The sequence below is a fragment of the Lygodium microphyllum genome, chromosome 17 (assembly GCF_053477565.2).
Source record: "Lygodium microphyllum isolate KBCC chromosome 17, Lygodium_microphyllum_v1.1.10, whole genome shotgun sequence".
Lineage (NCBI taxonomy): Eukaryota > Viridiplantae > Streptophyta > Polypodiopsida > Schizaeales > Lygodiaceae > Lygodium > Lygodium microphyllum.
Genome location: NC_141151.1, coordinates 2984389 through 3011310, shown reverse-complemented (window position 1 = coordinate 3011310; position 26922 = coordinate 2984389). Strand labels below are relative to the sequence as shown.

The 26922-nt window shown below is 41.3% G+C and overlaps 1 protein-coding gene across 3 annotated transcripts in view; it reads left to right on the top strand.

The window, feature by feature from the left end:
• The first annotated feature begins 2632 nt into the window (after positions 1-2632).
• Positions 2633-26922, top strand: part of LOC148021512 (uncharacterized) — an 88075-nt gene continuing 63785 nt past the window's right edge. For all 3 annotated transcript variants that reach the window (XR_015694335.1, XM_087696913.1, XM_087696914.1), the window contains exon 1: positions 2633-2885. Coding sequence is in view for 2 of the 3 variants with exons in the window: in XM_087696913.1 (XP_087553039.1) it covers positions 2838-2885 (48 nt within the window). In the remaining variant the exon portion in view is untranslated. The remainder of the gene's footprint in view (positions 2886-26922) is intronic.

Here is a 26922-nt window from a genome sequence, read left to right as displayed (position 1 = left end):
TTACTCTTGAAAGAAGGTCATGCAATCTGGGTATGATTCATTATAGAAAAGCCATATATGGGATTTGGTTCCTTTGCCTAATGGGAAACATGGATTGCTATGCAAGTGGGTATACAAGTTGAAGAGTACCCTTGCTCCTGGTCGCCCTAAGCCAACATATGAGACTAGATTGGTTGTTATAAGGGTTTTAAGTAGGAGAAGGGAGTTGAGTAAATGAGATATTCTCTCCTATGGTCAAGATGACTATCCTATGTTTGGTATTAGCCTTGGTTGTGCAAATGGATCTGGACTTATACTAGATGGATGTGAAAATGGCTTTATTTCTTGGGGACTTGCATGATGAAATTTATATATAGTAGCTTAAGCTTTGAGAAAAAGGGCAGCAAACACTTAGTGTGCAAGTTAAGGAAGAGTCTTTATGGACTTAAGCAAGCACCTAAGGAATGGTATCATAAGTTTGATACATTTATGTATTCGCAAGGTTATTTTTATAGTGATTTGGATCCTTATCTTTACATGAAGTGGTGGTAGCAGCATTATCATTTTGGTGCTATATGTGGATGATATACTAATTACTGGGAGTGCTCATGATGAGCTAGGTGCATTGAAGACTCAACTTAAGAAGAGCTTTGAAATGAATGACATGGGATATATATCTCACATATTTGATATGTGCATTATGTGCAATCACTCTATAAGGGACTCTTCTTGTCATAGAATGAGTGCATTTATAAAGTCCTCGAAGGGTTTCTTATGCATGGTGGCAAGCCTACTAGTTACCCATTACCTTCTTATATGAAGGTTAGTCAGGCACATTATCCCTAATTAGATGATGAAAAGACCGAGATAACTAAGATTCCATATGTATCTATGGTGGACAACTTGATATATGCCATGATAGCCATTAGGCCTAACATAGCATTTGCAATGGGAGTTGTGGCTCATTAAATGACGACACATAGTAGGTGACATTGGGACACCATGAAGGGTATCATGAGCTACCTTGAGAGCACTTCAAGTATGTGCATTTGTTATGGTGGCTAGGATAGTGGAATCTTGGGCTACACATACTTTGATTATGTAGGACATGCTAATAGTAAGAAGTCCACATATGGCTATGTCTTTACCTTTGCCAAAGGTGTTGTTTCTTGGATGTTTAGGGTATAGTAATGTATGGCCTATTTGCCATTGAGGTTGAGTACATTGCAGCCATCAAGGCTTGTAAAGAGGCCCTATGGTTAGGCTGTGTCTAGTAGCTTGGTATAACTACGACTCCTACATTGCATTCAGATTCTATGAGTGCCATTTAGTTGGCTTGTAATTTGGTCTTTCATGGAAAGACCAAGCACATTGAGGTCCATTATCAATTTATATGAAGAGGTGGTTGAGAACAAACAAATAGAGTTTGTTAAGCTATTGACTAACGAGAATCCAATAGATTTTCTCACTAAAAGTCTCTAAGTGAAACACTATGTCTTTCTTAAGAAGATGATGGGTGTTAGTTGAGATGATGTCTATTCCATATCCTATTGTACTCCTATGTACACTTTGTACTTTGTTACTTTTTTATTGTATTCTCCACACTTAGGTATGTTCACCTTTAAGCGGGAGGTCATTGGGGGTTAAAGGTCACCTGTGCCTAGCCACCTACATTTACTTATACTTATCACCCACACACATGTACTGTAGATAGCAACCGCTCATCACTGTCACCTTTTTCTTTCTTCTTTACCTTACAATATAATAAAGGAAGGTAGGTCACACATTGTAATTGTTGTAATTTCATGTACCGTCTTGCTCTCTCTTGCTTGAATCTCCATAGCTCTTGCTTCTGCTTGTGCTTTCACTTTTGCTCCATCTTTTAGTATTCAAGTGATAAAAGAGATTGAAAACTAAGAAAGTTTATATGCCTATATGTATGCATGCGTATGTAATATATTTTAACAAATATATAGAAGATTGCCTTGATATAGACATCCTTAATGTCATTGGGGATAATTGTTAGAAAAAATGCAACCATAGTCACACACACACACACACACACACACATATGTATGTATGTATGTATGTATGTATATATATATGTATATATATATATATATATATATATATATATATATATATATATATATCTCTCTCTCTCTCTCTCTCTCTCTCTCTATATCTATATATATATTTTGTGAGTGACTGTATTTTTGCACCCTTTGTCAAATTATGGACTAGAGTGAAATTATTTTAATATAAAGGACATGCATGGTGGAAAACCTATATAAGGGAAGTTTCATGTGGTGAGTTTGAAGTTACATTGCAAATGAGAAAGTTTGTGGAAGCAAGGATATTGATGTTAAAGGTCAATTGTGAAGCATACACAAACTTGAAGAAGAGTGTTTGCACTCCGATTATCTACAGCATGTTAAATGTACTAAATAGTCTCCAAAGTTTTGTAACTGTTGTAAGAGTTATGCAACACACAAAAGAAGGTTGCAAATGTTGAAAATAGTCGATATATTCCTTGCATGTGCCTCATTGTGTGTGAAACGTGGTTCCTAAGAAGGCACTCTTTAGATGTTCCTAGGGTATATTGCACACCTTGATTGGAATAAACTTGCATATGAGGGTGTGGTTTCGGGGGTGAGGTGGGGGGCGGCGGTCGGCGGGACGGAGAGGGAGAGACAGAGCGAGAGTAAAGATCGGTGCGCTGTGGAACATAGGAACACCCGCGTCTTGCCCGGGTCTATTAAACGTCGTTCCTGCATTGGGCAGTAGACTCGCCAGACTGTCGCCGCAGTGCGAATCGAGAGAGAGAGAGAGAGAGAGAGAGAGAGAGAGAGCGATCCATGGCAGCTCCTGCGCTTTCGACTCCTTTTCAACCTTATGTGTACCAGGTATTGCAGCCAAAGACACAGTCGATAGGAAAATCATACAATCATACAATGTTCGCGGATCAAAGATCCAAGAATAGTATGCCATTTTAGAATTTCCATGTCTATGCGGGCTTTACTCTGCTGCATCTCGTTTGTCCGAATGCATGGTTCCTGTGGGTCGAAAATTGGAGCAAAATTGTTGACACACTTTTGTTTGGCATTTGGTAAAAAGAAACACATCATGATTTGAGCCGAGCTTTGATTGCAACATTGCTTCAGTGCACCTTCAGTAATTCACAGTGGTATTTATTTGTATGTGGTTAGACTGTGGGATTTAGACAATTCACAGTGGTATTTATTTGTTTGTGGTTAGACAATAGGATTTTAACAAAATTAATATTGCTAGTCGTAGGGCACAGATTGATTTTCAGCTGAATTGCATAGAAATGCATTATGTTAGCTGTCTTGATACAAGATGGCATCAATAGCATACTCATTGACATTGTAACCGCACAAGGTTTATTTGGGTCGATGATCTATAGCATTGGTGCAACTGTTACCAGTCTTTTAAAGGGTTTCAAAGCCTTGGTTGGGATTACTATTCTGGACAGTCTGAAGCACACACCTCGATTATGGTTCCATAGAATGGGTAAGCTCTTAAAATCTTATAGCTTCCATTCATCCCCTTACGATTCCAATCTTTATGTATGATCTATGCTAGAGGGGGTCAACTATGTGCTATTGTATGTTGATGATCTCTTGATTACTAGGTCATATGTATCACAATTTCCGATCTAAAGGCACAATTAAGCTCCACATTCAAGATGACTGACCTTGGTCTTCTCTCCTATTTCTTGGGTATGGAGCTCATGCAACATTTAGAGGGTATCTTTGTGTCATAGCAAGAGTATGTCCTTCAATCAGTTTATCAAATTTATTCTCATGGTGCATGACTAGTAGGCACTCCACTAGACCCTATTGTGAAGCTAGGACTCTGATGCTTCATCCTTCAATGTGCATATGCCATAGCTGTTTTCAGGCAGTGGGAAAGCTCCTTTAACTCATTCTAGTTCATCGGAATCTTGCTTATCTTATTTCCATGCTTAGTCAATCCTTCAATGCACCTAAGTAGTCTCATTGGATTTCATGTATATGTGCATTAAGGTATATTAAGTGTGCTTATGCATATGGCATTTCACTTGATCAAGGATTAACCATGTAGGGATATAATGATTTTGATTGGGTTGAAGACTTAGATACATATGCTCCCATGGAGGCTATATCTTTTCCTTCGGCTTGGCTCTGATTGCTTGATGAAGTGGAAAACAAGAATTGTAGTTGCATCTTCCATTGAGGTTGAACACCAAGCAGTATATGATGGCACTACCGAGGCCATCTATTTGAGGTGTTTGATGGCGGGGTTGTAGTTTCCACGTGAAACTCCTACAGTGATCTATTGTGATAGCCGGAGTGCCATAGGACTTGTCGACAATGCCATTATTAGCAACAAAATGAAGCATGTTGGAGCACACTACCATTTTACTAGAGAGTAGGTGGAGCTAGGCTTCATCCACCTAGAGTTTGTGCCGTTTTTAGACAACCATGCTGACATGGTAATGAAAATGGTCAATATTTGATCCTTGATTACCTTTGTTAATAGATCGGCGTTGGTCGACCTTTCCCTTTCGACATCAGCATAATGGGGAGAGGGGGTCGCTATAGTTTACCCCTTCTACTATTTGATGGGATGAGAGGGGGCAGCTTTTGCTTTTGGTGCTTGCAGGATTTTGGTTCCCTTCTTTCGTGATTCATATGTTCTTATATCATTAATTATTTACATCTCAATGATTATATGAGAAGGCTATCTATGTTGTATCTACGCTGCTTGCTCCTTGAGCAGTTGGGACATAGAGTATGAATGGGAGGAAAGCCCCTCCACCATCTTCTTTCAAGCAGCTTGTTGAATAGCATCAAGGCTTAAATACCCATAATGAGCATGCCAAAGCGGTCCAAGCTCGTGTGAAGACCATGCAACAAGGGCTGTGAGTGTTCAAAGTCCACCCTCCTATATACATGTCCAAAGAGCAGTTTTGGTAGATGCATCCTCCACAAGGATGGTATCCTTAGTGAAAATGGCATGGGTACTTAGCTGTGTAAGACCGTAAACAGACAAGAGGTTAAAGCCCAAATTTGGTATCTAATGAACTTTGACCGAAGAAGTATGCTGATCTGGCAATAGGGGAATGGTCCTCACTTCTCGTATGGAAGGGAAGAGTTGTCAGTACTTCTACTAGCAGTTCTCTGGATAAGTGCCCTTGTCACAGTGGGTGGGGGCATTTAGACTTCTGCTTGGAATCCTTTGAATCATCCTTCTTATGCTCTTGTTTCTTGGCCTTGGGCTTCTCCTTCTTCTTTTCTCCTCTTGAACCTGTTGTGTTAGCCTTCGTGGAGCCGGATCCATTGGCACCTACATCTTGAGGTGCTTGTCATGCTTGAAGACTAGTGGAGCAAGATCCTCCCAAAGAAGTGTATCTCAGGTCTTCCAAGTTAGAAGATTAGTGTATAATACATCGAACTTTGGAAATGGCAGCTGAGTCAAAATAATCATAGCCATGTCCTTGGAAGATATAGTCGGTTCGAGAGATGCATGTTCATCTCTCATGTCCTCTAGTTTGTTGATGTGGTCCTTCATGGGAAGAGAATCATCGACATTGAGCATTTGAAGCTTCTTCTTAAGGGGTATGCGGTGGGCAAACGTTGTTTGATGATACAAAGATGCTAGCTTCTTCCACACCTTTGCAGTAGTTTTCAATCTGCAAACATGCACTAGGATAGAATCCTGTAAGCTCATAAAAAGAAATGATCTAGCTTGTCAGTTCAGCCGATCCTATAGCGCGGCACGGTCTATTTTGATTCCACTTTGGGATTTTCCATGTGACGGGGAGCAGGATGGGAAACCAACTTCCAAAGGTCGAAGTTGCATCTACAATTGAATGAGAGATGCTACTTGAATTTTTTTCTTCTTAAACCACCTCTATTAATATTCACATATTGGTACGGGTCAAGGTTATGATGAATACTTGTGCCCATAGCTTCCCTCTTAGTTGAGATAAAGAAAGAAATGACTAGAAAATACAACTTGTTTACCTTTTACCGATTCTAGTGGGTTCTGATTGAGAAAATGGACATATCTCATGTTGGTGTACTCTCCTTCGGCTGAAAAGTTCTGGGTTCTTGTTGTGCACCTCCCTTGCGGTTGTAGATGGGTTTTTATCTAGATGGTATGTTGAAGGGATAGGAGCTGAAACCAGCTTTCCTTCTTGGAAAGGGTGGTAATTCCTTGATTAAGAATGCAATTACAGCAATCAACAAATGAACATACTTAAAATACACAAATTACCTTAATAATCTCGGACATTGGACACCCTGTTGGAACTAAGTCTGGCGCCCCTTTCGGTATTTCTTTAACTTGATTGCTAATGGAATGAGTACAAGCTGAGACTTACAATCTCCTTTGTTGTTCCAAAAGCCTCTTTGTCGTAGCAACAATCAGCAATCAATTTGGGTCAATTGCCCCTTGAACTTGTAAAGAAATGCCCTAACACAGAAACATAATCAGAAATCGTACGACAAAGCACAGACTGATAAAAGAACACACTTAGGGTTAGGTAACTTAGAGACAATGAACACAATAAATAAATGAAGTGATATAACTACTGAATAATACGATGCTCATGCAGCAAGCACACTATGCAGTGAATGAATACTGAACCTCGAACTCCTGTATCTCAAGGATCAGGGCAGGGGTAATGAGCTGGAGAGTGTGTTGTACTCTGAATAGATTCCAAATCGTAGCAAGGCAGTCTCCGAATGTCGAACACCAGCAAACGTAGCAGTGAGAAGTTGGAACTGATATAGACTACAAAGGCGGATGGAAACAACAATGGACTGGTTTTTTTTGTGGTTGTTTGAAAAGTGTTTTGAAAATATATAAGTAATATAGGGGTAGCGGCCGATTAAGTTATAGATAGGAAAAGATAAAGAGAGTTTTAAACCCAAGTCATTCACAAAACGAGCAAGTCAATTCCTCACACTGACTAGGATAAGTGCCTAAGGATGATAAAAGTGTGTGTGTGTGTGCCAATCATGTGGTGAATATGGGGAGAGGCAAAAAAGATGATGGTGGGCTTAGTAAGACAAGCAAAGCAAGGAAGCAAGCAAGGGTAGGGAAACTGCCCTTAGGAGAATTGCCATGTGTTATGCCATGAATATGGTGGATCCTAGAGTCGATTACTCCAAAAGATCGAAGAGGGATAAATATGCACAGATGCATGTTTATATAAACATAATGCCAATGCATGGGGTAATGCAAAGGGAGATCCAAGATATCATGCTCATGCATTATGCTATGCAATGGTGCCACTTGGATAGTGCCCTCGCAGGGGAATTGTTCACTTGTCCAAGTGCCCTTTTACAATCAGGTCATCCTGACAGTGCAAATGAAGTTACAAATGTCCATAATACAATACAAAAGAATAAATGAACGTAATGTCTAAAAACTGTAAGCATTATCGTTGTCGTGGTCAAGAGTAGAAGCCGTCCCCTCTCAAACTGGAAGGAAAAGCAAGAGGAAAGCATCCTCTTTCCGTCAAGCTGAAGAAGTAGGGGAAGGTGTACCCAAGGCGAAGATCTTGGGTAGCAGGTACTAAAGAATTGGCTGGTTGACCGCTTTGGTCAAAATGTCTGCAAAATTATCTGATGAAGGCACAAACTCTAGGTGAATAGTGCCTAGCTCAACCTGCTCTCTGGAAAAGTGAAAGTGGACGCCCACATGCTGCGTCCGTGGTGTGATGATTGGATTGCCGCAAGGGCAATGGCACTGTGGTTGTCGCAGTAGACAATAGTGGGAGAGACATAAGGAAAATGAAGTGCTGCCAGTAAACTCTGCAGATAGATGACCTCGGTGGTGCCATCGAAGAGAGCCCAGTACTTAGGCTCGACCAAGGAAGCCGCCATCGTCTCCTGCTTATGACTGGACCAAGAAATGGGAGCTGTGCCCAAGGTAAAGAGGTAGCCACCATGGGAATGTTGGATGTTAAGATCTCGTGCCCAATCAAAATCAGCGTACCCTTGCAAACATAAACTAGAACCATATGTCAGGCCATAAAAATAAGTACACCGCAAATAACGCAACACATGAAGACATGCAATCCTATGTGACATTCTGGGTGCGACGAAATACTGACTGAGTATGCTAATTGAGCAAGCTAAATCTAGCCTAGTGTGAATTAACCAAAGAAGTTTTCCTACAATAAAGCGATAGGTATGTGCATGTGCCATTTCCATGACTGTCTGGGTTCTATGCTCTACGACTCCATTTTGAGAGGGGGAGTTGGTAGAGGTGTGTTGGCGAGAAATGCCATGCTGTTGTAGAAACTCGGAGAACTCGTGGGAGATAAACTCACCACCGCTATCACTCCTCGTGTAACCGACACGACGACCGGTCTAGTTATGAACCAGCAGCACCCAAGCAGAAAAGTATGTGAAAGCATCAGACTTATGCTTGAGGAACTACACCCACATGTATCTAGAATGATCATCCACTATCAAAAAGAAGTATAGTGCGCCATTTAAGGCAGTAGTGGATGTCGGCCCACAAAGATCAACATGAACCAATCTAAGAGGCGCCTCAGCTCTATGTGAGGTCTGTTGAGGAAATGGGGTACGGTGCTGCTTCTCGAGCTGACAAGCTTTATAGACATTTCGAGCTAGCTTCAGGCATGGAAGGCCCTCAACCAGCTCATGGCGTGACAACTCATCAAGTGAGTCATAACCAAGATGCCCTAAGCAAAAATGCCAAAGACTCTCATTGTTCGTAGGCTCCCAAGATGTGGCTAAGGCCTGGAAGCTATGGAACACGGAGCCCTCGGTTGTCGGCTCGGTCAGAAAGTGTCATGTGGTATAGGCCATTAGGTTGTGCCTCACCGCGAGCAATCACTAAACTAGTTAGAGAGTCAAGTATCTCGATTGTGGTTGCCGTGAAGAAAATCGGTTGCCTCAACCGGCAAAGCTATTGAATATATAACAAATTCACCCCAAGCTGAGGGACATGATATACATTGTCGAGCGTAGCCAAATCCAGACCCTTGTCAGTGGCAAAATTGATGCAACCTTGAGCTTGAATCTTGACCGAGGAGTTGTTTCCTACACGGATCCGTCTGGCTGCAGGGGCTCGAGAATGGAAAATGTCTGCTATAGGAGTCATATGATGTGTAGCTCCATTGTCCACAATCCAAATAGGAGCTGAAGTGCTAGGTTATGTCGAGTGGAACTCTAGCTCTCTTGTTGGGAGTTGCCCGACTGAGGAGCGGCGGTCTAAGACTTAGGTTTTGCTATTGTGCCTCTTGCCTTTGATCGACACTTGTCGTCAAAATGGCCAACCTTTTGACAATGTTGACAACATCTATTCTTCTTAGGTACATTCTGTCACCTAGGTTTAAGAGATTGGGATGTTCCTTGTGATTCCCCGGATGGATTTTGCTTTTGATTTTGATTTTGATTTTGATTTTGAGTGGAGGTTTGGTTTTGTTTTTCCTTCCCTTGTTGCCCTTTTTGAGAATGAGCAATAAGAGCCCCCTCTCAAGAGGAATTCATATGAAATTGATCGAACAACCGTGCGTAATGCAACAGCTGACACTCAAATTCATAGAATGTAGGCATGGTAGGCTTTGAAACTATGCCTTCCACAAAATTGATGTATTTCTTGGGGAGTTTGTTTAGGAACAATGTGACCTGATTGTCAAAGGACTTAGGAGTCCCCGTAGTGGAGAATTCAGCGAGGAGACGCCGATACTCAGCCAAATTGACTTTCAAGTCATCCCTGTAAGTGATTTTGAAAAGCTGAAGCTCATGGTCAAGATAAATACGACGGGTTCTATCCTGAGCCGCATAGCGGTCAGTCAAGTGTGCCCATCGCTCTGACGCTAAGTTAAAATGCTGAAGCTGAGAATGAAACTTAGGCAATAAGCCTTGCATCAGCTCAACAATAGTGGGCCTTCCATGAGTGGACAACCTCGTATGGAACAAATGTGGGATCGGGTTGGGTTTTCAACCCCTGCACAAGATCCCATAGGTTATGGGAGTCAAGGACATGTCTCATCAAGTTCGACCGAGTAGTAAAGTTTGACCCGTTAAAATGAGTCTTGTCAATAAAGGCATGCTTGGCAGAAGATGAGCTAGAATCATGAGGTGTTAGGTAGGTAGGGTAAGATGGATGTGGAGGATAAGATTGTGGAGGGTAAGATGGTGGAGGTGGATGTGTCTGATAAAAAGGAGGAGGGGTTAAAGAAGGGTAGGTAGAAATAGGCTGTGAACGTCCAATGAGTGCCAATTGAGGCGGAGACACTAGAACGTGAATGTTTACATAAGGTGCTGGTGTAGGTGGAGGCACTGGGATAGGGAAGCCCGGTCCAAAGTGAGACTAGGGCACAAGAGTATGACTAGAAGGTCCACTAGGTAAAGCTATGAAGGCAAACTGTGGAGTCAACTGATCCACATTCGGGAGAGACTGAGGGGGATACCCAAGCTGCAATGATCCCAAAAGTGTGTATGAAGTAGGTGGAACACCACTCGGTAGAGGTAAGGATGAGGTCCTAAAGGATGTGCTCATGTTTCCATGACCCCCCGGTGTGATGTGTGGTGCAACATGAGGTGTCTGAAATGGAAATGTAAATGGTGTGAATGGAAGTGGAGAAGTAGTGGAAGAATGTGGTGGGATGGGTGGGTTTTGAAAATGTGGTGTGTAAGGTGTAAATTCATTTTGTTCATTTTTATCATTTAATGATTGGAAATGAAAATGTGAAGATGATGATGCACTATACAGTGAAGAAAAAGGAACACCGAATTCATTTTGATTTTGTGAAGTAGACGGAAAAGAGGAAGGGTAGAAGAAGAGGTACGTGGCTTTTTCCTATAATCCCCACGACGTGTGTTAATATACAGGAATTGGTCCTCAAGAGGATATTTTCTGTAGTCAGCAAACTGGACTCTTTCTTCCACATGATCTCTACCATAATATTGCAAAGTAGAAGAGGTAAAAGAAGAAGGAACAAAAGACAAATCTAAAGTACCCTGCATCGGAGTGGACGGAGTGAAATGGATGGGCTCGACGGCCCTGCAATATCATCACATTTACGCGCAGCATCAATCTTCTTTCGTCTATAAGCTATGATCAGTTTGTATTCTTCAAAGGTCAACTTGCCTAGCTTTTCTTTCATGTAATCAGAAGTGTCTTCCACCATGTTGGAACTTTGTGGAGCAAGCTGATCGGCCCACTCTCGCTTGGTTCTCGGCATAGTTGGTTTTGGAGACTGAATCGGTGTTGTTGTGTTCAAAGTCATTTGAACCTACTGTAGTTCTTGCTTCTTGTGTAGAGCTTTCAGATTAAAAGCCTAGGTTTCTCAAAGAGTTTCAGGCTTTGATACCATGTAAAGAAATGCCCTAACACAGAAACATAAATGGAAACCGTACGACAAAGCACAGACTGATAAAAAAACACAGTTAGGGTTAGGGTAACTCAGTGACAATGAACACAGTAAATAAATGAAGTGATATAACTACTGAATAATATGATGCTCATGCAGTAAACACACTATGCAGTGAATGAATACTGAACCTTGAACTCCTGTATCTCAAGGATTAGGGCAGGGGTAATGAGCTGGAGAGTGTGTCGTACTTCGAACGAGAGAGACGTGGCAGGAGAGAGAAAGGCAAAAAACACAAGCAACAGGACTGTGATGACGTGGCAGGTTGTATGGCAGCAGGTCTGCACAAGAACAGCAGTCGCTTGGCATCAGCTCCAAATTGCATGAAGAGGGTTGGAAATCAGGTGCCAACTGATGGAGACAGCAATGGACAGCTTCGGTTGAGATGTCCTCCGCAAACGAGGTGTGGACAGCAAGCTGAAACACCTGAAATCTGCAAAAACGAGATTAGAGAAGAGTGGAGGGCTGGCTGCCTATTTATAGAAAATTAAGGTTCTAGATGCTCTCCCACTTAACTCTCTCGATCCGCTCCCCATTTTAGGGTTTTGGCTAAAATAAGCATGTTTTGGGGCTGTTTAAGCGGCTAAGTGCATTTCTTAGTACAACAGAACTTTCACCTAGGACTTGCACAAATGGAACCACCAATTGGCCAAATGCTACCCCAAATTACAATGAATGGGCTGGCATCTGGATTCCTTGACAATTATACAAATTGCAGGTATTGAATTCAATATACAATGCCTTTACCAATTGGCACGGGTTCCGAAAGTGGCTTTCAAACCCTAATTTTGGGAGAAATTTAGGGTTTATAGCATAGATCTCTTTACTGTCTACCAAATTTGGTTGAGATCTACTCAAAATGACTGAGAAATGCTGAGATCTCTTGAGAATGGGTTGGAGAAGGTGAGAGAAAGCCAAGATGAGAGAGAGATCTGATTTTCTTTGTGCGAAAACCCTAAATTCTGTTTGCTGCTTGCTCTAGCCTACATCTAATGCAGTCACTTGTTGCAAGACACCTCCAAAAGTCACCTAGTGCCAGACACCTCCAAAATACTGTCACCTGATCAGCAATGTTGTTGCTAGTCCTTGGAAGGTGACTCCTTGTTGTCCCCTACTTGTTGAGACCCCAAGAAGGTTGTCTTTTGCAGTAAATTGCTGTTCTTTGATTAGAAAATGAACCAACAGTTCTCTCTCTCTTTCTCTCTCTCTCTCTTCATCCCAAGCTGTAAACTAGCTGAATGGTTGAGACCCAACCTCAAAAACGTTTTCTTAGTTTGCATGGGTATTTTTCCTAAGTGGCAGCCTTTTGAACCCATTTTTCAGCATTATCCAACCATTTAATTAATTTTTAGAATAAAGTAATCCAATAAATTAATTTTAGTCCTTTTAGCCCTGCCCAAAATTAAATGTGCCGATTCATTATTAAATTGGCTAGGCCATTTGCAACTTGGAGTGGTCCCCAACCTTTGTTGACCCTTAGATTGGCATTAATTAATTAATTAATGCTAATCCCTAGTGTCACCACCAATACTTATTGGCCAAATAGCTATCTTAGGGTCAAAATTGACACTAACTAATCCCCAAAGCCTAGCCTGCATAACTTATCATAACTTTTACCTTTGACACCCACTGTATCCTTGGGGTCCTTTGCATGTTATCATAAAATAATTGCCATGTGCATCACATGTGCTAAATAACCTTGCACATTTGATTACAACTTAGTTAAATGTTATTAGCAAGATTAAAGGATCTCGAAATTTCATGTCCTCGTGATAGGAGCAGTGTATGGAGATGTGCTAGGGTTTGCACTGAGGAAACATAACATGTATGACCAAGACTGAAACTCAAAGACTTAGACAGAGACAATCAAAACTCAAACTCTAAACGCAAAATGCAAAAACTCAAAACTCAAACATAGAGATAAACACAGAGAGAAGAAACTATGAGTGAATGAATGCTGTAAATGAATGTAAGAGTATATAGAATGCCCAAGGGCAGAGCAATGCAATGTCGGAGAGTGATGTCCACCGGAGATGAATTCCAAGTACAGTAATCACCAATCGTAGATGAGAGAGTGTTGAATAATGAAGGGCAGTAGGTTGGTCACCAAAACACAGCACTCGGAGGCTGAAATCTAGTAAACACAACAGTATACCACTAGAGAAAGGTTGAAAACTGCACTCGAGGGAGAGAATTGTCAGCGACAATAGGAGAGATGTTTGCTGGTGTAAAAATTAGGGTTTTGGGGGACCATTGAAACTTTCTCGAATTGTGCACCAAATTTGCATTTTCATTAATTAAGTGTGTTTTGGGGTTGTTAGAAAACACTAATCAGCTGTAAAGCGTATTTTAGCTCAACACAGTGTATATTGTAAGTGGAGAAAGCCTCTCTCTTGACGATGTCTCTCTTCTCTCCTCTTCATGACCTCAATATATTTGTTAGTGGTAAGTGCATACATCATCTTGACAGGACTATCTAGAATGATGCCAAGAGGGTTTTTATGTTTCAGGAGGTTGTTGCCAATCTCTCTAACCTTGTAGCTCATTTCATGGGCTATGTGTTGATGCCCTTTGATCCATGATTCGGGCTTTCTAGGCATTTAAACTATCATTCAATGTAGTTATTTTTGGAGTGTACGAGACTCTAAATGGCACTATTGTTAGGGTTTCATATGATGATTAAACCATTTAGAGTTAGGTTTTACTATAAAAAGACACTTTGTACATCACTAGCACACAAGTGTGGCATTATTCATCGTGGTCACCTTTCATTATCTTTCATTCTCTACCAACTAATTGTGCAATTACTCCGTACCTGGCTCAAGAATGGTATTAGAGCCAAGTTGCCCCCATTGCCATCAGTCGTTGTGACTATCCACCACTAGCCACATTTCCATTGAACTCCTCTTGCTTGGCTAGCTGCCCCATGAGCCATTGCCACTATACCTTTTTCATTTTCTCTTTTGGTGTTTGCATACCTAGTGCTGCCACCTCTGCCAACACCTATTGATGCAGACATTAGCTGTAGTCTTTCTAACCCATTGCCTATTCAATAGAAGTGAGGCCTTTTGGAAGAAGAATAGTGTGGCTCTTAAATTGCTAAGTTGCCTTTGATGCAAGCTTTCTACTCAACATGTCTGTCGCCTAGGAGCTTTCCAACTATCCTGGGTGAATCAGTCCTGGACTGCCACCTTTGAAGCATCAATGCCACCTTGATCTTCATCCATCCATTCTGAAATCCGCCTTTCTTCTTGAATAGGTGGTAAATAACCTGATTAAGTACTAATTACGGCAAGCATAAAATTCACATAAATTGAAAATGCACACTTTATCACTTTAATCTTGGTCATTGGACACCTTGTTGGGCCCAAAACTAGCATCCCTTGTGTGAAAAAAACTGCTAGGGTTTCCACTGAGGAAACACTGTGTACGACCACAACAGTGAAACCAACCTTCCTTTCGTGGATAGGTGGTAAATCCTTGATTACAACTTAATTACAGCATCAAACAATCAATGCAAATAAATATTTATGGCATTGCACATGGCAATCTTGCAAGCAGTTTTTCCCTAGCTTGCTTGCTTGCTTTGCTTGTCTTGCTTGCTTCACTTATTTGCTATACCCATATCTTAGTCATTTTTCTTCTTCACCGACACTCAGTAATGGTAGGGATAATATGCTTGTTTTGTGAAGGTCTTGGTTTTGACCATCTCTTATTACTCTCCCATATTGGGACACAGATACTCAATAGGACAAAAATTGATTTGCAACCGTCATTTAATGCTAAATCTATCAAATCTAAAAAGCCCTAAAAAAAAAGAGTCCATAGCTGATCCCATTTGCCTTTGTAGGGCTTGGTAGGCCACTGGGTAGTCGACGTGCACCCTTTGTCCGATGCCTTGTCCTCTCTGAGGTGATCATTTGGGCTCCCTTGGTAAGATAACCATTGCCTTTGTAGTCTTAGTAGGCCACTGGGCAGCCAACGCGCACCCTTTGTTCGATTCTCTGGTTGCTTTGGGGTGCGAGGCCTTGGGTTAAAAGATAAAGGAAAAGGGCTTGGTTGGCCTTCATTCTCGTGGCATTGTTGTTGGGCCTAAGAGGGGGTGTTGAGCTAAAAATGCATTAGCTTCACTTAAACAGCCCCAAAACATGCTTAATTAATGAAGTAACCTTGTTTATTCAAAAGAAACGCGATCCTAGAGAGTGTGTGTGTTCCATATGCACAAACCCGCTTGGGAGGGTCCAAACTTTCTAAAAATAGGTATGCTGCCCTCCATTCAGTCTAGATCTCGTTTTTGCAGGTTTCAGGTGTTTTCAGCTTGTTGCTCACACCCCTTTCACGGAGGATATTGTAGTCTCAGCTGTCCCTTGCTGTCATTTATAGTCTGGCGCCTGTTTCCAGTCTTCCATCTGCAGTTTGTAGCTGTTTACAGTAGAGCGACTGTTGCTGATCACTCTCTAGCTGCCACTTGCTCAGTTTTCTCTCTCCTTGTTGTCGCTGTTGTTTTTCTCTCTCCTCAGCCTGTTGCAACAGATTTTCTCTCCACTTTGTGCGTTTGCTGTTTTCTCTCTCTTGCAGCTTGCGTTTTTAGTCTCTCTCTCTCTCCCTCTCTCTCCTCACATGCGTTTTTAGTCTCTCTCTTGCACTGTCGTGTGCATTAGATCTAGCCTTGCTTGGTTGTGTTTGTTGGTGTTCGACATCCAGAGGCTGCCTTGCTGCGATTCGGGATCCGTTCGGAGTACGACACACTCTCGAGCTCATTACCCTTGCCTTGATTCTTGAGATAGAGGAGTTCAAGGTTCGGTATTCATTCATTGCTTAGTGTGCTTGTTGCATGAGCATTGTATATTCAGCAGTCATATCAGTTCATTTATTTTCTGTGCTCATTGTCTTTGAGTTACCCTAACCCTAACTTTGTTTTTTTAATCAGTCTGTGCTTTGTTGAACGGTTTTTGTTCGTGTTTATGTGTTACAATATTTCTTTGCACTTAGAAGGTCTCAATCACGACTTGCGCTTGTTGAAGGTCCACTCCCTTTTCTTTACTGAGGCTCTTAACTTCGCAATGTAATGTTCCACTCTTCTATCCATTTCTACTTGTGTTCATAGATTGTGGGATGGGCAAATTCTTTGCTCACCTACAAGTTTCATCGTTAGTACATGATTACAAAACCTATCGAAGATAGCATTGAAAACTTGTAGCAACCTACCATCACAAGACATTGAAAGTTTTTGCTGTAGGGGCTACTAAATCCAAATGGGTCCCCAACCACCTTTAGTGCAGCTCACGTGTAATCTCTTTGCCCTAGGCCCTTGATGACCTATCCTCAGAGAGAGAGAGAGAGTTGATTTCGTTATGCCCTACATCTTTATCGGTGATGACATGGAGATTGCACCTCTATAAGTGATGAGAGAGAGACTCGATCTCCTCATGCACATCTCTATTGGTGATGACATGGAGATTTGCACTTGTATCTGTGACGACCTGTGGGGGGGACATGAGAGAGAGAGAGAGTGTTACGAGGACGTGAAAATTTGATGCTTTGCCTATGTTTAATTGACATTTGATTAAAGGATTAATCAAATGTGCAATTAAAAGATGCACATGTGTTGCACATGTGAGGTGCAAGCTATTTTTTCACAGTTGAAGGTTGAAGGACCCTGTGAAAAAGATGGGTGTCAAAGGCAAAAGTTGTAACAAGTTACACTTGTTAGATTCTAGGTGAATTTTGGTGTCAGTTTGCCCCTAGGACCATTAATTGGCCATTAAGTGTCAGTGTTGACACTAGGGACTAGGCATTAATTAATGGATTAATGCTTGTCCAAGGGTCAATTAATGCATGGGACCACTTTGGGTTGCAAATGGCCTAGCCAATTAATTTTTGGATGGGCAAGGTCAATTTTTTGGGCATGGATTAAGGGCTGAATTAATGTTCAGAATTAATTAATTCTGAAAATTAATTAAATGTCTGGAAATTGCTGAAAATGGATTAAGGAAGTTGCCACTTGGCAAAACTTTCCCATGCAAGTGGGGGAAAGGCTAAATAGGGCTGAAGGGAGAGGGAAATCTCATTTTTTCATTTTAGAGTTGTTGGGAAGAGGTGTTGGACCGTTGCTGCCAACTTTTGGGGCCATTTTTCAGCCATTGGAGACCATTTTGGTGATGGAGATTGCATATTCCTGATCTTGGGAAGCTAGCAATTGCTGTTGATGCACTTTCTCTTGAAGATTACAGTCTCTGATGCTCCTATTGTTGTTGGTGCATCTGTTTGGGGTTGGTATAGCAGGGCAGCAGCTGATTTTGATCAGTTCTTTGCGACAAATCTCAGAATTCTCTCTCTCTACAGAATTCTCTCATCTCCTTCAGCCTATGCTCAGCCATTCTCAGCAATTCTTAGCCATTTGGAGGAGTTTTCAGCCATTTTTGGTGGGCTGATCTGTAATTTTTGCAGTAAACCCTAATTTACAGCAGAAATTAGGGTTTAGCAACCATCTTGGGATCTGTGCCAGAGATTAAAGGCTTAAGGGACTGAAACCAGCAGCTGATAATTGAAGATTATTAAGGGATTTCAGGAGCCAGCCCATCCCGAATTGATTTGGGGCAGCATTGGCCAGCCAAGGGTCAAATTGGAGAAGAAGTCCTGGGTGAATCAAGGGGCAAATGACCCAAAAGGCTTGCTGGTCATTTATGACAGCAAGAGCAATTGGTTAGTAGGAGGAGATTGAAGAATCTCGAGTTGTACTCCTTCCAATTGAATATAAGCTAAAGAAATACCGCAAGGGGCGCCAATTTTGGGGCCAATAGGGTGTCTACTGTCCAAGAATGTTATGGTAAAGTGTGTATTTCATTTTATGTGCATTTATTCATTGCTGTAATTAAGTGGTTAATCAGGTTAAACCACCCTATTCCAAGAAGGAAGGCTGTTTTGAGAGAGAGAGAGAGAGAGAGAGAGAGAGAGAGAGAGAGAGAGGTAAATAATGGCCAACAGTCTCTGGAATGCATCGTCGTGTAGTGTGCTTCAATATGGGGTTCAACCTCTGAAGAAGCTTTGCTAAGAATTGAAGGTGCTAGGACTTTGATAGGGCCATGCTCTTCACCCCTCAGGACCTGCATGAAGGAAAATTTCTTTAAAAAATCTCCATCTCTCTCTCTCTCTCTCTCTCTCTCAGACTCTCTCTCTCTCGGACTCCTTCCATACCATTGTTGTGAAGCATAGGTTTGATCATATATGGCTTGAGAAGTGTTGTGTGGTGAAGCTCCTAGAAACAACAGGCATTGTCCATAGTAAGAAAAAGAAAAAAAGCCTGTGTACACACACACACACACACGCACACACACGCACGGAGGCCATTAAATGATAGCATGTGAGTGAGGGGGAGAGCGAGATGTGGCTTTACTCGGACTAAAGTTTTCCTTTTTAAAATTTTAAGATTTTGTTAATTTTGAACTCTCAAAAAATCATAGAGTTTCCACATTAGTAGTGTTAGGTTTGGGAATAGGGTAGGAAAATCACAAAATAAGACATAGAATAAATCCCATGTCGTGTGATAGTCCATCAGACAAACAACTGCTAGTCAAAATGCCGACTTGTATGTATTTATTTGAGTGATACACAAATTTCCATCTATTCAAACTTAATCATCATGATTCTAACATAAAAGACCCTTGTTTGCACACATCCTCTTCACTAGCCCAAATTTAGGGATGTTTCAAGGCAAACATCAATTCTCACTCAATTTCTTCCAAATTATTGGGGCTTTTGTACAAATCTTACTAAAAATTTTGGGATTTGCAATTTTTGCACAAAATTTCTCAGCAAAATTTGGGGCTTTTCACTTTTGAGCCACAAATTGATCAAATTTCATCACAAAAAAGTTGGGGCATTTTTGAAGTTGGACCTCAAATTCATTGACATTAAGTCCCATTTCATCATTCTGTGTGACAATGGCATAGGTTTTGCGTCAATTTTTCAACATTTAGCTCCTCCATCGACATTTAGCCATAAAATTGTAAGTTTCTCTTTGCTTTCTTTTTGTGCTGCACCTGCGTTTGTACTTTGGAGAACTGTCAGTAGAAAATAGGAGCAATTTGCAATGGGCAATGGCTGCTCAGAATGACTTGCTCAACATGTTTGACAATGATGATAAGTTGGATGGGACTAACTATTCCATTTAGGTGTACATGATTAGGCATGTCTTGGTTGCAAAATAGCTTTGGGATATGTATTTGACATAGAGAGAAGGCCTGCAAATCTTGGTATGCAAAATGATACAAGCGCGTCTAGCTCATCTTGAGTGGCTAGCAGATCATTAGTACCCACTTCTCTTACTTCTTCCACAATTGATTAGTTGAGATGGGATGGATGAGATTCCTTGGCACATGCATTGATTGCACTATTGTGCAAAACTTAGGTCATTTTGTATCTTTAGTTGTGCATAGCGGCCAAGGATGCTTGAGGTAAACTTGCTCTTTGTATCATGTGCATAATGAGTCGTGTATTACCTATTTGCACAATTAGCTTGAGATAGAGCACATTAAAAAAGTGACTCAAGAGATGCTTATATAACTTGTGTGATGTACCTTTGAGAGCTAATTTACATAATGATAGTGAACCTCAAGGTGTTTCATGCCAGTAGGAAACATTAGATTTCGCGCTACTACAGTAGCCCTTTGACTATTAAAAAAAAAGATGTAGGACCCTCCAATGAGATCTATAGATCAGCCAACAATCTCTGTAGCCATACACATTCAACTATTGCTATGAAAGCTGCCCTGTACTCAACCTCACAAGATGAGATAGCCATTGTAGGTTGTTTCTTGCTAAGCCATGAAATGCATGAATGGCCCAGAAAGAAACAATGTCCACTGGTAGATTGCCGAGTGTTTGAGTGACCGACTCACCGGCCCAATTTGAATTGCTGTAAGCATGTAGTTGCAAGTCTCTCCCCCTTGGAAAAATAATGTATACGTTTGCGTACATGCAAATAGTGAAAGATCCGCTTAACAACTTACCAATTTACTGTCTGTGGGCTGTGCATAAACCTGCTCACTCGAGGTACTTGCAACATTAGGAAATCACTACCATCATGCATGGACAATAGCTGACAACTTCAACCCTGGCTCCATCAAAGTGCTCATAGCTTATAGTCTTGTATATTGAACCTATACAAGAGCTTGCCCACATACTGTGATCGTACTATGATGATACCATGCTGATTTTGGGTAAATTGAATCCCCAGATAATAGTGTAAGCAACCCATATTTGACATAGCGAAAGCATATTTCAAATCAACTTTAAGTATTGCAAATTTATCCTCTCTAGTTTTGATTAGCAGCTTATCATGTACATAGAGAACGATAACTAGCAAGTCCTCCCTTTCATTCTTAATTTGTTTTTTCAACTATTTTTAAATCCAAGATTGACCAAATAAGAATCAAGTTTTGAGTACTATGCATGAGAAGCTTGTTTTAAACCATAAAGAACCTTTTGCAACTTGCAAATCAAGTGCTCTTTTCATTTCACCACAAAGCCTAGAGATTGTGTGAAACCAACCTTCCTTTTGAGCTTGTTTTAAACCATAAAGAACCTTCTGCAACTTGCAAATCAAGTGCTCTTTTCATTTCACCACAAAGCCTAGAGAGTGTGTGAAAGCAACCTTCCTTCCGTGGATGGGTGGTAATTTCTTGATTACAACCCTAGTTATAACAACAACATTTATTGCAAAACTGAGAAATGCAAATTGACTTGATATTGTGTTGGCCGCAAAACTGGTGCTCCTTTTGGTATTTCTTTAACTTAATTGAAGAAGATGTTGATGTATAGTGGGATTTTTCCAATCCCCAACTCCCCTTAAAGTCTTCAATCCGATTTGTCCCTTGATTTAGGCGGTCAATTGGCCTTCACTCACTTTGATGGAGATGGAAAATGCCCTAAATTCATTGATTTGCTGGTCTCTCCATTGAATTTGACTGAAAACAGCTTCAGCCCAGTTGAATCCAAGTCTTGGAGCTTTCAATTCTTGGTACGCTTCCCAAAGCTGTTGCTAAACCCTAATTTTGTTGCGGATTAGAGTTTACAGGAGAGAAATCTGAAACTTCTTAGCCTTTGGTGATCTCAATATTGTAATCTTTGGAGCAAGGTTGGGAGATGAGAGAGAATGTTGAGGAGAGAGAAAATTCAGACTTTCTTCGTAAAGAACTGAAGAAAATTAATATTTATTGCTATTGCCTTGTCTCAACAGCCTATAGATACTGTCACCTGTTGTTGATTGGGCTTTTTCTACCCCTGGCTGTCTCAAATCCTCCAATGGTTGCAAATTAGACCAACATCTCCTCCCTCTCTCTTGCAGGCTGAATGCACTAAAAATGTCTCTTTGCAGTCTCTAACGATGTTTTTCAGTCTTGCATAGGCATTTTGGACAAGTGGGAGTCTTCTCAAATGGTTTTTTCAGCATTATCCATAATTAAATATTAAATTTCTGTCTTCAAATACTGAAAATTGATTTAATAGTTATTTCGGTTCCCAACAAAATAATCTGATTGGAAAATAATTAAATTAGTTAGGCAACTTCCATTCTCGAGTGTCTTTGCGCTATCTTTGACCATTAGATTGGTGTTAGGTACCATTGAATGCCACTTCTCTAGTGTCATCAATCGACACTTATGGCCAAATGAATGACCTAGGCCAACAACTAGCACTAGATACACCACCAAGTATTTGTGCGGCATAACTTATAGCAACTTTTGTCTTTGATATTCCATAATTTCCTTGGGTCTTGGACTTATAAATTTACTCTAACCCTAGATACGTCTCACATGTGTAACATTTACTTAACCATGTGATTAAAAATTAATCCATATGTTAAGTGAGGTTTTAAAAATACATGTTCTCATGACAGTGTGAAACATAGACATCCTCTTGAAGGTCACCATTCAAGAATGTTGTCTTAATGTCCAATTCATGCACTTCCAATGATAATCTACAGCCATAGAAATAACATATCTCAATGTACTCATGGGGGAAGTAGGAGCACATGTCTCCTCATAATATATGTCTTTCTTTTGAGCATAGCCTTTTGTAACCAAACGTGCTTTATATTTGTTAATGGTGCCATCAAACTTGCGCTTGACTTTAAAAACCCATTTGGTGCCAATAGCTTTCTTGCCAAAAGGCAACTCAACAAGATCCCATGTATGGTTAGCGGCAATAGAGTCCAACTCTTCTTCCATGGCTTGTAATAACCAATGTGCATCTTGCTATGCTTCATAAAAAATAGGCTCATCATCATCCAACAATGAGCTCATAAATGGATGCTCATCAAAAGAAGCCTCTACTTTCATAGTATGAACTAGATATGCCCCCTTTGCATCATGTGCTATTTGTATAGCAACTCTTCTAGTGTACTGAGGTAAGGGAGCATGAATTTTACTCTCTTGGAGCCCTTAGCTTGTTTCTAGGTCTGTTGACCATGTTTTGGTTGTGAGCGATCTTCCATATGTATCTTTATTGTATCACCATTTTGGGCATATGTCTTTGAAAGGATTGAAATATTCACCCATTTGTGATCTCTCTCCCTTAGATTATTCTTAGTACGTATATAACAAACCTTTTGTATATAAATTACTACCAAGACATATTGACTCAATGATTCCAAATCAATTTAATACTCATATACTTTGAAAGGCGATTCGTATTATTTAAGTATTTCAAGGTATGATTAAATGTTCATCTTTCTATTTAAGAGTGGCCAATGGCTAGAATGCCCTATAATTACACTCGGGTCGTCATTGATGAGATGCCTAAGAGAAATTAAAAGTTTTAGTCAGGCGGTTAGATTGACCAGAAAGCTCAGATGACTAAGACTTTTACACTCAAATAGTCACATTGACTATAAGCCTATATAATGAGTGGTTTTAGATAGTGAAACCAAATGCTTTTGTTTGAAGAAACAAACCATGTGTAAAGAAAATACCCTAACATAGAAGCATAAACAGAAACCGTACGACAAAGCACAGACTGATAAAAAAACACAGTTAGGGTTAGGGTTAGGGCAACTTAGAGACAATGAATACGGTGACTAAATGAAATAATATGACTACTAATAATACAATGCTCATGCAGCAAACACACTATATAGTGAATTAATACTGTACCTCGAACTCTTGTATCTCTAGGATCAGGGCAGGGGTAATGAGCTGGAGAGTGTGTCGTACTCCGAACGGATCCCGAATCGTAGCAAGGCAGCCTCCGGATGTCGAATACCAACAAACGTAGCAGTGAGAAGCTGGATTTGATGCAGACAACAGTGAGGAGAGAGAAAGACTAAAAACGCAGGCATCAGGTGAGAGAGAGACTAAAAACGCAGGCCGGACAGCCTGCAGGAGAGAATGACTAATAAAGTAGGCAGCAGGTGAGAGAGAGACTAAAAACGCAGGCAGGACAACATGCAGGAGAGAGAAAAATTGTAGCGATTGCAGCAGGAGAGAGAAAACTGTCATGGCGGCAGCTGGAGTTTGCAAATGCAGTAGTTTGCTAACTTGTCAAGCTGTACGACAATAGTGCAGATGATCAACAGTCAGTTGCCAGGCAGAAACAACAGCAATCGGCGTATGGAGGGCTGGAAACAAGCGCCAGACTATAGGGAATAGTGATGGAGAGTAAGGGCTGAGATGTCCTCCATGAATGGGGTGTGGGCAGCAAGCTGATAACACCTGAAACGTGCAAAAACGAGATTCAGGGAAGAGTGGAGGGCTGGCTGCCAATTTATAGAAAATTAGGGTTCTAGATACTCTCCTACTTAACTCGCTCGATCCACTTCCTGTTTTAGGGTTTTGGATAAAATAAGCCTAAAATAAGCATGTTTTGGGGCTGTTTAAGTGGCTAAGAGCAATTCTTAGCATAACACCCCCTCTCAGGCCCAAAATAGGGCAAGAAAAAAAGGTCAGTCTAATTTTTGATTTACCCCAAGGTGTCCCATCCCAAAGCAGCCAGGGCATCAGACAAAGGGTGCACGTGCGCTGCCTAGTGGTCTACCAAGACTACAGAGGCGATGGTTATCTTACCAAGGGAGCCGAAATTATCATCCCAGAGAGGCCAGGGCATCGGACCAAGGGTGCTCAGCGACTGCCCAAGGGGCTACCAAGTCCTACAAAGGCGGATGGAATCAATGGATTTTTTTTTTTTTTTTTTTGGAAATGTTTTGAAAATACATAAGTAATATAGGGACAATGGCCAATTAAGTGGCAGATAGGAAAATATAAAGAGAGTTTTAAACCCAAGTCAAGCACAAAACTAGCAGACTAATCCCTCGCACTGACTAGGATAAGTGCCTAAGACTGAGAACAAGTGTGTGTATGTGCCAATCATCTGGTGAATATGTGGAAAGGCAAAAAAGAGGATGGTTGGCTTAGCAAGACAAGCAAAACAAGCAAGCAAGCAAGGGTAGGGAAACTGTCGTTAGGAGAACTGCCATGTGTTATGCTACGAATATGGTGGATCCTAGAGTCGACCACTCCAAAAGACCGAAAAGGGATAAATGTGCGCAAATGCATGCTTACATAAACAAAATGCCAATGCATGGGGCAATGCAAAGGGAGATCCAAGATGTCATGCTTATGCAATATGCTATGCAATGATACCACTTGGATAGTGCCCTCGCAGGGGAATTGTTCACTTGTCCAAGTGCCCTTTTACAATTAGATCATCCTGACGGTGCGGATGAAGTTACTAATGCACATAATAGAATATAAAAGAATAAGTGAATGTAAGGTCTAAAAACTGTAAGCATCATTACTGTCACGATCAAGAGTAGAAGCCGCCCCCTCTCAAACTGGAAGGGAAAGCAAGAGGGAAGCACCCTCTCCCCGTCAAGCTGAAGAAGTAGGGGAGGGTATACCCAAGCCGAAGATCTTGGGTAGCAGGTACTAAAGAATTGGCTGGTTGACCGCTTTGGTTAAAATGTCTGCAAAATTATCTGATAAAGGCACAAACTCTAGGTGAATAATGCCTAGCTCAACCTGCTCTCTGGAAAAGTGAAAGTGGACGTCCACATGCCCTGTCCGTGGTGTGATGATCAGATTGCCCGCAAGGGCAATGACACTCTGGTTGTCGCAGTAGACAACAGTGGGAGAGAGACAAGGAAAATGAAGTGCCACTAGTAAACTCCGCAGATAGATGACCTCGGTGGTGCCATCGAAGAGAGCCCGGTACTTAGCCTCGGTCGAGGAACCCGCCACCGTCTCCTACTTACGGCTGGACCAAGAAATGGGAGCCGTGCCCAAGGTAAAGAGGTAGCCGTTATGGGAATGCCGGATGTCAGGATCTCCTGCCCAATCAGAATCAGTGTATCCCTGCAAACATAAATCAGAACCATATGTCAGGCCATAAGAAAAAGTACACCGCAAATAACGCAACACACGAAGATATGCAATCCAATGTGACATCCTAGGTGCTGTGAACTACTGATTGAGTATGCTAACTGAGTAAGCTAAATTTGGCCTAGTGTGAATTAACCAAAGAAGTTTTCCTACAACAGAACGATAGATGTGTGCATCGAAGGGTTACCCTGGGGTATCATTTGACAAGTGGACAGTAGGATCAAGAGGTGTGGCCACTGGCCGTATCTGATTCGAAGTGGTAAGCTTACCTATCTTGTCATCAGGCGTGTGTGTGCATGCACTACACCCGAAGACTCTGAAATGGGAAATAACAGGCCGAGAGCCAAAAAATGCCTCATACGGGGTCTTCTGAGGAAGAGCCACAGTCGGGCACCGGTTGAGGATGTACACCGAAGTGTTAACAGCCTCGACCCAAAGGTGCTCAGGAAGCTCTGCTGTGAACAGAATCGACCACTCCAAAAGACCGAAAAGGGATAAATGCGCACAAATCCATGTTTACATGAATAGAATGCCAATGCATGAGGTAATGCAAAGGGAGATGCAAGATGTCATGCTCATGCAATATGCTATGCAACGGTGCCACTGGGACAGTGCCCTCGCAGGGGAATTGTCTACTTGTCCAAGTGCCCTTTTACAATTAGGTCATCCTGACGGTGCGGATGAAGTTACAAATGCCCATAATACAATATAAAAGAATAAGTGAATGTAATGTCTAAAAACTGTAAGCATCATCATTGTCACGATCAAGAGTAGAAGTCACCTCCTCTCAAACTGGAAGGGAAAGCAAGAGGGAAGCACCCTCTCCTCGTTAAGTTGAAGAAGTAGGGGAGGGTGTACCCAAGCCGATCTTGGGTAGCAGGTACTGAAGAACCGGCCGGTTGACCGCTTTGGTCAAGATATCTGCAAAATTATCTGATGAAGGCACAAACTCTTAGAGAATTAGTAGAAGGGGATAAGAAGGAAATAACTCAGACCCCAACTCCCACAATCTTATCATCTTGCAAGGGGGATAAGACCTTGCTATGAACGCTAATCAATGCATGCAAAAGTAAAAGTTAGAAATGATAAGCAAGTCTAAATGTATGAAAAAGGGCAAAAAGATGATTAAATGTGGTGGAA